Source organism: Lacerta agilis, chromosome 1, assembly GCF_009819535.1.
Source record: "Lacerta agilis isolate rLacAgi1 chromosome 1, rLacAgi1.pri, whole genome shotgun sequence".
NCBI classification, from domain to species: Eukaryota; Metazoa; Chordata; class Lepidosauria; order Squamata; family Lacertidae; genus Lacerta; species Lacerta agilis.
The window spans coordinates 59,924,137-59,938,323 of NC_046312.1; the positions used below are offsets into that span (position 1 = coordinate 59,924,137).

Genomic DNA, 14,187 nt, shown 5'->3' on the forward strand with positions numbered 1-14,187 from the left:
TTCAGTTCTGTATCAGGAGATGCAGACGCTTTTACAGACTGCTCTGCAATAATGAGCTACGCAGAGACAGACTCTGTACTTTATCTACAATAAAGTAGGTTTTTAGCCTTACTGGCTTGTGCGTGTTGTTTTTCAAGCTGGGAAACAATCACATATTATCCTTGTGCCCCTGGACTCCAGAAGCCAGAGGGCACAGAGGCTTCGTCCACCTTGGGGGTCAGTCTCTCAACTTGCCCCCGCGGGAGGTTTTCATAACAGCACAGTGGCACTCATCTTAACCTCTGGATGCCTATGTCACTGCTGCCTACTAGGATGGGAAGGGGTGAGGTGGCAATGAGATCTGTGCAGAACAGATACACCAGCAGGATTGCCAGGTTGGCTCTGCCAGTGCATTGGCACTGCACTCATCTTGCCACCCTGGCCCTATCCCAGGCATGGTATGGCTATTAAGACTCCTGTCTGAAGCCCTGTAGATTTGCTTCAAGTCAGTGTAGTGTACTGAGCTAGACAGATAGATCTGTGACTTTGCTGACTGAAAGGCAGTTTCCTACGTTCCTATGAGATAACACAAACATATGGAATCTTGCTGATTCCAAAGATACGTCATTGATTTGGAGCAGCTACAATACTCAGCATGTTAATTTGCAAAATAGTTTGGAAACAGCCCTGTTTGTAGGCCTGCATCTGATCATGGTTGACAGTATTAGGCAATAGGCCCTAAATTCCTTTGGGAAGGGACCATAGCTCTGCGACAAAGCACAAGCTTTCCATGCAGAAGGCTCCAGGTTCATTCCCTAGTTACTCCAGTTGAAAGGATCAGGAAGCAGGAAATGAGCAAAACCTTTAGATCAAGTTTACCTTGCCTGGGCCAGTTCACTCCAGCAGAGATCCCTCCTTGGGCTGGATTGCATGTGTGCATAAGTGTGCGCGCCTGCGATTTCCGACAGATGCTATTTCCGGCGTCTGTGTAGACATGATTTCCGGCATCTGCACATGTGCAGATGTGATTTCCGGCACCATAGAAGTGAGTTCCCGCACTTCACTGTGCTGGTTTAGCACAGCGCATGAGGACTCGCTCAGTTCGGGGGCGACTCGTGAGCCAGTTAAACGACCCCTGTGGGCCACTTGTGGCCCATGGGCCTTAGGTTGTCTACCGCTGCTTTAGACTCTGGAAAACTGCTCACATTCAGAGCAGATAACACTGATACACAGACTTTCTGACTTGGTATAAGGCAGCTTCCAATTTTTCACTCAGTATTAATGAATATTATTAAACTGAAAAATTAATAGCAACTTGAATCCGATTATGACAAAGCAGATATTTCAGCATCAGTTTCATAATTGGAATGAATGATAAAACCTTTAAAATTAGTCAGTTAATTATCTAAAATAAATAGCTACTGGGTGGGGTTGCAGGATTTCTCCTCTTGCTTCTGGGTTGTTGTTGTTGTTGTTGTTGTTGTTGTTGTTGTTGTTGTTGTTGTTGTTGTTTTAATTAGATCATGTTCAGGCAAGACTGGCCAGTGTGACATTAAAGACAGCAGTGTAGCATGGACAAGATCAAAGTTGCCCTCACTAACCAATGTCGCTCTCAGCTTAATAGGGTTTTTAAGCCAAGAGAAAATGGTCTGCAGCCATGTAGCTGTCAATGAACATTTTCTTTTTGAGGTTGATTTTGCTCCCTCTAGACCATGAAGTCAGTGTTCTAAATATTGTTCCAAAGGCAAAAAGAAAAAGAAAAAGAAGCTTTCAGTTTTATCTTGTAGTTGAAGTGTCTCATACCTGCAATTCCAATCTGCCATCATGCCACCAGCCAGCCTGTGAAATAGAACCGGCTGAACAAAATTTCTGCAAGAGAAGAAGCAAACTTCAGCATGTAGGGAGGAAGTTCACTTCATGCTTCTGATCTGCAGAGTTTAATTATGAAAAAATGGTCCTATGTCATGGGTGCCTGTAGTTCAGTGTTAGATTACATGCTTTCCATGCATACAATTATAGGTTCAAATTCAAACTCTGGCTTCCCCAGCTTAAAAGATCACATGCAGCAGGGCTAGGAAATACCCCCTTGAGACTTTGCAGTGCAACTTATAGTTAAATTAGAAACTAATGGGGCAGATAATCCAGTAGTCTGATTTAGGATGCCATCCCATACAAATCTACGAGGGTATAAGTTTCTTCGAAATCAATATGCCTTACATCCAAGTAGATATGCATAGAATTGAGCTACCACTTGGTTACAATGTCCTTGGTTACAAGCTCCTTGGTTACAAGGTCCTTTCTCTAATGCGTTTCTTGGCATTAAGTTACTGTGTGTGCAGCTTTATAGGGTTTACACTCATCAATGCTTCAAAGCACTCCCCCACAGCCCGCTAAGCAGTTTAACAGAACTGGCAAATTCAGGGGAAAGCAATTTAAAGAGTATGGGGGGCGTGGGCATGGTCAGAACCAGTACCTTTCCACCATCAACCTTTCAGCAACTTCTCAGGACTTCAGAGTGTCCCTAGTCCAGTGGTGGTCAAACTTGGCCCTCCAGCTGTTTTGGGACTACAGTTCCCATCATCCCTGACCACTGGTCCTGTTAGCTAGGGATGTTGGGAGTTGTAGTCCAAATAGAGCTGGGGGGGGGCAAGTTTGGTCACCACCGAAGTTTGGTCAGAGCAGCTCCAGCTTTTCCCAAAGTGGTTTGCAGACTTATTGTGTGTCTCCGTGATGGTGTGGTAAACACGACTAAATCCCCATGATAGCAAGCTGCTTCATGTTACACATCTTCATGTGGTTGCAAACAAGAATTTCCTGAGCGGTTTATTTGCAGATACAAAGTGATGAAAAACAATTTCTAACAGATATTTTCTCACTACAAATTGTGAAGAGTCTGGATAGCTCCAAGCCCTAATTGATTATACCAATTTATAGAGATCATTATAGAGATAGAGATAGAATGGAAATAATCCCTAAACACAGTAGGGTGGTGTGGTGTGGTGTGGTGTGGTGTGGTGTGGTGTGGTGTGGTGTGTGGGGAGGTGCAGATCCATATTCTGTGAGTTAAACGGAGTCATGAAAAGTGGCTCCACTCAATTTTGCGTAATGTGCCCTCCCTTAACATTGTGTTGTTCAGGAGGGTTGTCTGATCACCCATTTTTGAGGGCCAAAGAGAGCTTAAGGGTGAAAGTCTCCTTGACCTGACTGAGCTTACTTTGCACTCATGTTCCAGGCCAAGATGTGTGTTCTAGTTTAAGAGCAGTCTCATTCTTGATGTGTCAGTTGTGCTTGCCATGTTCCTGAGGATAAAGTGGTAAATTCGGCCCTTTGTTTTTTGTGCAAAATGTATGCAAGACCATCATAGCTGTAGCAAACAGCTCGTTTCATCAACAGTTGTAATTTTACCAAACCTCCCCCCGCCCAGGATATATCTTCCTATTACCTGAACTTTAATAATATATTTTCCTCTGCAGGTTTTAAAATATAAATTACTTAAAGGATTAATGTATTATCCTCTGCTTGCAGTCAAAAAAGATCCAAGCCCAACTGAAGGAGCTTCGCTATGGGAAAAAGGATTTGATTTTTAAGGTGAGTTTGTCACTTGAGCTGGCAAAGGTATTTGCTTACAGGCAGTGTAACATTAAGGGAATATGGTCCAATAGTTTTATTATTCTAACATGTGCTGGGGGGCAGAAATGACTACCTATCACCATACATATTCAAAGGGATTTGGAAAACTAAAGGGCAAATTTAATTTCTGTGATACGTTGTCGAAAATGTCAATGATTTCAGCAGCTTTTCACTATGAAAATGTTCTTAAGGGTGAAGTCCGGTAATTCTAAATCTTCAAACCATCTAGCACTGTGTACTAACACTTACTTCATTGATATTTATATTCAGACTTCTTACACATCTAGCAAAGTTGTGATGTGTTTTCAATTATCCTCATTTATCACTTTCCCACTATTTCCACTAATCATGGAAGGGAAGTCACAGTTAGAAGAAGAAGAGTTTGGATTTGATATCCCGCTTCATGACTACCCTAAGGAGTCTCAAAGCGGCTAACATTCTCCTTTCCCTTCCTCCCCCACAACCAACACTCTGTGAGGTGAGTGGGGCTGAGAGACTTCAAAGAAGTGTGACTAGCCCAAGGTCACCCAGCAGCTGCATGTGGAGGAGTGGGAAAGCGAACCCGGTTCACCAGATTACGAGTCCACCACTCTTAACTACTACACCACACTGGTGTAGTTAATGTGTTTCCAGTAGTCTAGCCTTTGTAAGCATAGAAGTGATAGTTTGTATATAATCCATATAGCTTGTCCTATCCATATGAAACTGACATCACCTTCATGAGGTTTGTAAGTTTTCAAAATATTGGATGAAAAATGACTCTGTTACAGAAGTTCAAAAATTGTGAGATGAAGAGCAAGACTCTTCTGTTTCTGGTCAATCATACTTTAAAGCTTTCATTTAAGAGGCTGGATTGCTTTTTATTTTTATTTTGTTTTTTTGTAAATAAATCATTCCACTGGAGATTTCATTTCACAGAGATGGTGAAAATCCACTGTGTACATATAAAGTTACAGAATTATTTCCCTTCCATTTTACTTAGTAAATGGGCACAACATGGCCTGGGAACCTGTGATCCTTCAGATTATGTTGGACTCCAACTCCCATGAACCTCAGCTTCCATGGCCAGTGATCAGGAATTATAGGGCTTGTAGCAGTACCCAGAAAACTGCAGATTGCACCCTCCAATGGTACAAGCTGTACAGCACATGTTAGTTGTAGCTAGTGGGGTGGGATCTAGGAACCTAATGGGTAGGCAAGATCTGTTAGAGTTTAATGCAGCGAACCCTCCCACTATATATCCATATAACCATATGTACATTGACCTTCATTCCAAGGAAAGCAACACTGGGTAAGCTTTGGAACCCCTGGAATCAGCTGCGTAGCTGGCCGCTCCGGCTTCCGGAGCGGCGAACATGCCATGCACTCAGGGGTGGGGCGGGCCACCCACAAGGATGATTGTCATGGTGATCCCCACCCAGGAGGTGGCACCCAGGGTGGATCACATCCCCCACACCCCCTTCCTATGCTCCTGCCTAGAGTCTCTCATTGCTTGGAGGTTGGAGTGCACACAACAGTATTACAGCAATCCTGGATACTCTTAAGTACAACCCACCATGTTCACTGGAATTCAGTCCCATTTGGGTTTAGGAGCATGAAGATATTCCTTTTACTAAAGCTTGATCCTCAACAAGTCCTTTTTTGCTTGGCTGTACAATCCAAGGTCAGGACCATTTTTATTTTTATTTTGTGAACCGTCCTGAGACCTCCGGATGTAGGGCAGTATATAAATGGAATAAATAAAATAAAAATAAAAATAAAAATGAGCCCTGTGATCTGGCAAGTAGGGGCAAGTTTTGCATTTTGCTATTCATACCTCCTCAGGAGGAAGCTCCACTGAGTTCAATGGGACAAAAAAAAAAAAAAAAAGACATTTCCAATCTTCCAGAGCTGGTGTTATTTGTTCCCTGTTGGAGGGGCATGCCCTTTGTGACTTACGTAAATGTGCTTGATTGCACCCATGCCCAATAAGTAGAGCAAATTTTCTATATTCTTTAGTGCTCTATTCAGTACACTGCCAGTGAAAAGCACCCTATAAACTATCCTTCTATTGCTAATCATTTTTCTGATGAAGAAAGCTCTCGGAGCTTTTATATGCCATTAGAACCTATTCTAGACATGTGCTCTATGTTGAAAATTCTATACGGGTGAACATAAATTCCTTCTATCATCTCATCAGCTTTTTATAACTTGATTTCTTTTCACCTGAAATTTTTATATCACAAAAAACAAAAAAAAACAAATGCAAACTGAGAAATCGCTGCAGATTTGGTGAAACAAAGCAACCCTCTATTTTTTTTTTTTTTACTATGTTCATTAGAAGTCTCACTGATTTCAACAGAAATCATTTGAAATAACTGTGCCAAATTATAGAAGTGTGAGTCATAACAGACAGCAGCAGAATCAGCTTAGTACTGTAGTTCTTAACTGGGACTTAGTCTCACTGAACACCGTGGGATTTATTCCTGAGAAGATATGCATGGTATTGGGCTCTAAGAATGCATGATCACAGTCTAGCTCTGGAATCTCAGGCATACTTTGAAGGATAACTCAATTTGAACTTAGTAGGACTTATGTTTGAATAAACATATTTATAATCAGGCAGTGAGTAGCTTGGGGGGGGGAGTATATTGCAAGTGATCAAGGAAGTGGAAGAAGCCATGTTCTGCAGTGAGCAGATTGTTGGAGTCCAGGTTTTAACGCCACTGAATAAGCATAGAGGATTATCTTTGACCACTTGCAATCTCTCAGCCTAAACCGGCTCAAAAAGTAGTTGTGAGGATGAACTCGGATGATCTCACAGTTTCTGAAACCTTTCTTATTTTCCATGGCTTTTTATTACTGATTTTTCTGGGTTTCTTTTAGCAGTTTTACTGCTTGGTGTTGGTTCCTAGATCTTGTATTCTCAGGTGTTTAAAATTGTTTGGCTTTGGGTGATTTTAATTGCTGTCCATTTATTGTTTTGTTGTTTTCTAATTTTTGTTGAATGCCCTATACAGTATTTTTAAAGGGAGCACGGAAATAATTTTAATAAATAAATAAGAAATCATAAGAAATCACTGTAAGTTCATTGGGATATGCCTGTCTTAAAATTATTGAGAAGGGGTGAGCTAAATAAGTGGCAAGAAGCTTTAGGTCTGTGTGTGTGTGTGTGTGTGTGTGTGTGTGTAACTTTTGATGCGTATCCTCACTGAGCATGTTTTCTTGGACTCTGCATTAAATTGCATCATTGACTCAGATGAGATCTGAATCTGTCACAGCCTAAAGCAGGAGCGAGGAGTCTCCCCACACCACACCCTCTTCCCAGCCACACCTCATCTCTCCTCATCTCTGAACTAGCCTTTCCTTGCACCTCTCTTTAATGTTTTTGCATGGTTGGAATTTGTCTTTGAACTCAGACATTGCCTCTTGCTGGCCTTCATGGAATGTTGCTCAGAAGGGAATGCCACCCTTGGGCTAAGAAACTTTCCCCACCCTCTGGCCTAAAGCAAGAATTAGTCTACTCTATAAGATGTTTCACCTCCTCAAGAATAAGCAAGTGGTAGTGGTGAGGAGCTCACCCCAACCCTAAACCTTTGCACTTTTGACTCCTCATCCACTCCATCCCAGCTTTCAGTCCCTACTCTAATTAGCTGAAGGTCCAAAAAGCATAAATACTCACAGATAAATACCCAGAGCTAAAGCTGAGGGACGTTATCCACTGAATGTGAGTGTTAGAAGAGACAACTGCTTCACCGAGCATTTCCATTTCTAAAAGAAAAAGATCAAGCTTCACCATTGCTGCTAGTGCTGACTCCATATGGTTGACCGCTCTCATGTTTATTCATACAAAACCAAGTGAAATCAATGAAGCAGCACAGTTGCAACTGCAAGCATTATGTCATCAAGTACATTTATTATGGGAAGGCTTCGCTGCTTATTTTCCTATTCTTATGCCATTGTTTTATTTTATTGCCCCTCAGGCTCTTGGACTTTTTATTTAGATTTAAATTCTTAGGCCACTCTTTGGCCACATCAGTATACAAAGATGTTGATGTATATTAATAACATTTGCTAGGCAGGGAGTTAAATTATTTCACCCATTCAATTCAGGATAGTTTCATTGGCCTTTAGAGGGCCAAGAGAAAATAAAGGGCTCAGGAATGCTGGCTTTTAGGTGTGCTCAGTACTCTTCTAGAAAAATAGGTGTCGGTACTCACCATGAAGTTGTTACAGTAAATGCCATACTTTTTAACAACCACCAAAAAGAGGTGCCAGTACTGCATACCATTGAGTACCCCCTGAAGAAGAAAAAGCACTGTTTGTGTTCCTCTTTAAGCAACAGTGATCTGCAGTTGTACCTTGGTTCTAGAATGGCTTAGTTGCAGAACAAATTGGCTCTGCAAACCCGGAAGTAAGTGTTCTGGTTTGCGAATGTTTTTCGGAAGCCGAACGTCCGACGCAGCTTCCGCTTGAGTGCAGGAAGCTCCTGCAGCCAATCAGAAGCTGTGCCTTGGTTTTTGAATGGTTTCAGGAGTCGAACAGGACGGATTAAGTTTGAGAACCAAGGTACCACTGTACATAATTTCATCCAAAATCTTATAGGACTATAGAACCACGTGGAAACATATTTTGTTAATTGAGGGATCGGTTGATTGCATTTATATTCTACCTTTTTTCTCCAAGGAGCTAAAGGCGGCATACATGGTTCACCACTCTTCATTTCATCCCCACAACAACCCTGTGAGGTAGTTTAGATGGAGAGGCAGTAAGTGGCTCAAGCTCACCCTGTAAGCCTCATGGCTGAATTGGGATTTGAATCCTGATCTTGAAGGTCCTAGCCCAACAATCTTAACTATTACATCACACTGGCTATCAACATATATTCTCCGTCTTTCTTTCTTTCTTTCTTTCTTTCTTTCTTTCTTTTAGAGTTGTGCTGAAACATGCCCTCTGATTTCTTGAAAGTTTTCTTCTCTTGTGAACGAGACTTTCTTTTTCCTGTCCTGTTAGTAAGTCGCTTTAGAGTTTTGGTGGGTATTGGGCTGAACTTATCTAAAAGGTGGGGAACTAGATCTGACCAGTGGGCCAGAGAATTATCTCAGAACAACAGGCACACCAACACAGACCCACAGGCACACACCACTTGCTTGCTGAATGAAACGCCACCTCAAGAGGATCTGCAATAGCAAAACCTGCACCCCATCCATGAGAATTTCACATTGTGATTCGAGGACCCTACTCCCGCATGTCAGGAATAAAACACAACAACACATAAATTTTAGGTTAAATGGAGGTAAAAGGCCACAACTTTATTGGTTACAGCATGTGAGTGGTATTGGCTTAGGCATTGGGTTGAACAGACTATAGTTGACTCCCCCCGCAAAGCGTGGAGTCACTCAAGGGTTAACCGCCCATGAGGTGGAGCCTGTTGATGCAAGATACAACTGGAAGCTCCACCTCTTGAAGTCACTGGAGGTCGTGCCATGGCACCCAACAGGGCATTGGACAGGATCCACGACCGCCGGATTCCTTTACGGAATACCCAAAATTTAGGAGGGTTAGGCGATGGCCCGAACCTTGCCCTCCGATACCACACTAAACCCAATGCCTAACTGCCACCCGAGCCGAAGGGGCTCGCCACCAAATACCCTCACAGCTGCAACCAATCTTGAAGACCTTTGGTAATATCAGACAACCAGATGTCATTTCCCATATCAGAGAAGTGGACGCCATCCTTCCAGAAAAGAGCAGAATTGCCATATTTGATGTTGGCATGCTCAACCACGAGGCCATTTTGGTAACGCAACTTGTGCGCAATAACACAATTCAACAGCTTTCTGGACTTATCCACTGCCACAGGAGACCGACTTCCCCACCAGACTCTTCTCTTCAAAAGTGAGGACCAACAAACAGTAGTATCAGGGAAAGAAAGCGCTAATTCATCCAAGTCCTTTTTGATGTGCAAGGTTAAATCCAAACTCTTCCTACAGGCCAAATCGTTTTCGCCGAGTTGGATTATCATAATGTCCGGGGGGCCGATTGAAGCTGATTTTGCCCGAACCAAAGGCATTAGCTCTTCCCATCGCATGCCGCGTCTGGAGAACCAGGAGACCTGCACATTGTTGGGAAGGCCCAAATTAGTACCGATGCCAGAAGCTATGGCGCGAATTCTCGCCCAATGGACAATGCTGTGTCCGCAAATCCACACGTGCCTCCTGTGTAGCCCTGGCAAATAGAGAAAAGGAGAAGGGGAAGGTAAATGATAGCTACTCAACAGTTCTTTCTTATATAACCCTTGTAAGCGTTCGATTTCCAACGGCCCATCTCCTTGATTCTGTCAGCTGGGAGGCCCATATGTGGAGCCATTGTGGCTGCCCCAATCCTGAAAGAATGTGCAGCATAACCCTCAGCTGAGAATCCACTAGCGTCTATCGCCATACGCAGAACTCGGGTGAACTGATGTCTCAACAACCTAGATCCATCAGCGTGAATTAGCAATGGCCCGGGGCCAGGCGGCCTGAGCTGTAAATAACGTCTCGTGTCCTTCACAGGGCATGGGCCAGGTGCAGGAACAACACAGAATGGCGAAGAGGGGCCGCCACGGCAGCCCAGGTGCAGCAAAACCCCGCCCCCAAGTCAGCCCTATTGGCTGACTGCTAGGGGCGCGGCGCGGCGGCGGGGCAAGGCGAAACGCCCCCGCCTGAGTGCTGGAACCGGCTCCCGCTCACAACCCCTCCCCTCACTGAGGAGGAGAGGCTTAATTGTGTCATCTGATCATTTCTGGATGCAATTTCTTTTCCCACTCAATGATAGAGAATAGGTGGGGCTGTTGTCTGGCAAACACAGAAGATATTTTCAGCACAACATGACTTTCTCCCCTCCTCCTATTTTATTTTACTCTTAGCCACATGATGACCTGCTTTGGGCTTGTCTTGCATCTCATCACAGCTGGATATTCCCCTTCCCTTTCAAGCTCCATTTGGCCTAGAGCTCAGGACAGTTTAAAAATGCACTACTAGCTTTCCGAGATCTTCAGCATCTTAATTATCTCTAGTGCTTCTCCTTAGGGCATCTTCAAAGTCCCAATCAGAGCAAAGGCAAAAACACATAGCCAGCTTGGGCCAGAACTATAACCTTTTTTTTTTTTTTTTTGAAGTCAATTACAAAACCAGTCATTCGGTTTTTCAGTAATAGCAGCACCTGCATAATCAGCTTGAAGGACCCCTCTTGTTTGAAATGGCTGCAGAGCTGCTGCTGCCACTCCAACTAAATTTATCTGCCTAACCTTGTCACACAAAATAACTTGGGTGACGTATTAAAGGTGCCATTAACTTCAAATGTAAGTCCGGAACCTTAAGGCCACCTCAGGGGCACGCAAAACTTTCCAAATTGGATTTTTTCAGTTCATTAAAGATGTAATAACCTTCTTAATGCACAAGGCCACATTCAAAGAAGCTACAAAACAATAGAAAGACTGTTTCTAACATGTCAGAGATGAAAGGGGCTCTTGTTTCCTTCACAGGTTTATAAAAATAGCAAAGGAATCTTCATGTGAAGATGAGAGAGAGCTTTGATTCATTACAACCTTTGGTTGACCTATTCACTGGTATGGATTAATTATGGCTTTATAGACCATTAACCCAATATCAGTTCATAAATATTACATCACACAAGCAATTATAAATCTATGTTAAAACTTGAATATATGTCTCCTACCCTTCTTTTTGTCACTATTTCCCTTCATTTGCATTTTAAATTTAGGGGGTCTTTCCCAGGATGTAGGCTTTATTCTGTGCTCATTATTTATTTACTTAAAACATCTCTATTTTGCCTGTCATTAAATAATACCAAAGGCAGTGTACAATAAAGCAATTCAATACAAAACAATTAAAGTTTAAAACAGCCAATCACAATTGTTGCCCACATGCATGTGGTATATTTTCCAGGAGCCAATCCCCCACTTGGAATAGCATACAGAGTCCAGGTGTGGGCCCAAAATAGCCACAACTATATTGGAAACAACAACCCCAAGGTTTAGTGTGTTGGATGGCTGCCATCAGGGACCTGACTGATAATTTGAATACACCTTTGCATGGGTCATTTCAGTGGTCCTAGCCATTAACTGGAATCTGCACATGAGCTACTGCTGGTGCTATAATGTAGCATCCTGACGAGACCCCTTCTGTGGTCCTTCATTTTTGTATCTGTGATACAAAATGACAGCAGAAGAATAAGAGTTATAAATGTAATGAGATTAATGCAAGGGCCTTACTCCAGGGAAAGAGAACAGCCCACACCACTAAGACCACTTTCTTAATGTTCTTGTTTCTTCATCAGCTTGTCTTCTGAGAAATCCCTGTGCTTTCCCCACATAATTGCTAGAGAGCACGCACAATTAATGGAAAGTTATGACCGAGGAAATATTCCGTCACTGGAATCTGTACAAGACCCATGGCTTCTAGGAGGGAGAGTGGGTCCAGCAGACTCCTCTGCATTTTACTAGGAAACGGATCTGCTCCATAAGTAGAATGAAACCTTTGGTGCAGGGAAAGAGAAGTGTCTTTGCTTTCCCCCATGGAGGCCTGGGGAATGTCGAGATGAGGAAGGGAATGAATACGGCTAGGTCCCTATTTCATATCTGCACCCTAAGACAAAAGACCTCTAATCCAGTCTCCACATCCACCCTGATGCATCAAGGAATATGCCTTTTTTATTACCTCACCATTGGTGAATCAGAGTGAATGAAGAAGCCATTCTGGCCTCCCTAATAAATGCCGGGACTTTAATAAAACACACTGAAATCTTACCTACCCACTGAAACTCTGCAGTTCCGTCCACCCCTCTTCTGATCAGCTGTGATATGTTTCATGGTTACTCCCAGCTGTGCACTGGGTACACCTAGAACCCAAGTAGCAGGGGGGGGGAATGGAAGCTAGCCTGTCTTTTCTCATCATTTCCCTGAAGACCCCTTCCCCTGGATTAAGTTCCATGAAGACACAGAGACACAGGTTGAAAACACTCCCATGAAGCAATACAAATGTAAAGGCCCATTTTCTTACTTATCCATAAATGTTTCCCTACTTTATTTGTGTCAGGCTAATGAAACATCTTATAGGGCTGTCTGAAAAGAAATGGAATGTCGTCCCACCTTACTTCATCCCATTACATGAACCGCAACACTTAACACGTATGCAAAACAAATTTTAGGCTAGGATTATCCATTGAGAAGTTGCACCATAAAAAAAAAAAATCAAAACAAAGAGGCCTGGAAATGATCTGCTGTCTGTGTATGTTTCCTTGAAATACATAATAATGTTTAAAAGTAATCTGGAAATGAATACAACTTGTTGTGCCATTTCTAAGGGCACTCAGGGTCCACATGCTAGTTCTTTTTAGATTCAATTATAAATGAAAGGCTTCTGGGATTATTGTTTTTTTGTCTAGAAGTGCTTCAAATGCTTAAACATGTTTTCTGTTTTGATTTGTTTCTGTTGTCTGAGTTGGGGGGGGGACAATAGAAAAATGATATATTACTTTGTATGTAGTTTAGAGGATTCCTAGTAGCAGTGGGATGAAATGAGAGGGGCGGCTTTGATAGAGAAATACTAAGACTCAAGTTTATGTACTGGAGCTATGGATCATGACTTGTGTGCATGCAATTATGGTAAAACCAAGATTCCTGACAAATATTGCCATGACACCCTGCCAACTTCCCTCTATGCTCTCTCTTCTGTCTTATTATGGTCCTCCTTCTACAAAAAAGGAGAGAATGATTGGCAAATGAATCAAGAAGCCTTGCTGAATAAAAGCGTGAGACACACACACACAAAATGAAACTTGTTCTTCACAGTGAAGACTGTATTTGAGATAGTATCTTGATTACATCATCAAGTAAAATACCAATGATTTATTCTCATGAGTGTTAGTAAGAAAGACGAGATATGCAATGGGGGGAAATGATCTATTTTTTCCTCCTGCTGAAAATAATTGGAACTAAGTAAATATACAATTACTCAAATTCTCATAGCAAATATTGCCTTTGGAAAGAAGCTCAGGATTTCATTTAAAATATATACCATGCAAGCAGAATCTAAATGTGGGCAGAGTTGGAAGTAAAATGAAGTCCTAAAGACAGTGGGTTAAACCCAAAAGTGCCCTTCCTAATGCACAAGGCATGTTCTGCTCATATACCGGCTAATTTTCAGCTCACATCAGAACACTGGCTCACAGGCATAGTTAATGGAGGTTTGTTTGTTTGTTTGTTTGTTTTTGTGAATGCAAAATGGGATAGTTTGAGGGCTTTACCAGTAGTTGTCCTGGCAGCCTCTGGCTACCATCTTCCCCACCCCTTCCTATATGTCTCTGTGATGATCTAGTGTTGTTCCCAGGGGCATTCCGGAGGTAGAAATTGCTAGCACCAGCTAGTGTCCATAGGGAAGACTGCCACTGCCACAAAGTGGTGGCAAAAGTGGAAGCAGGGGAAATGGTAAGCCATTTTCATATCACAATTGCCCATCAACATTCCCCAAATTTGAGCTGCAATTTTTCCATGGGCAACTTTTGACTTAGTCTATTCAGCTCCCAGAATCAGAAATC

At 42.6% G+C, this 14,187-nt stretch overlaps 1 protein-coding gene across 3 annotated transcripts in view; it reads left to right on the top strand.

Annotated features, from left to right (window-relative positions):
• LUZP2 (leucine zipper protein 2) overlaps positions 1-14,187 on the top strand; it is a 292,217-nt gene that overhangs the window by 214,214 nt on the left and 63,816 nt on the right. For 2 of the 3 annotated variants that reach the window (XM_033151006.1, XM_033151009.1), the window contains exon 7: positions 3,505-3,567. The exons of the other annotated variant lie outside the window; for it this stretch is intronic. In XM_033151006.1, the coding sequence (XP_033006897.1) occupies positions 3,505-3,567 (63 nt within the window). The remainder of the gene's footprint in view (positions 1-3,504; positions 3,568-14,187) is intronic. 3 annotated transcript variants of the gene reach the window in all.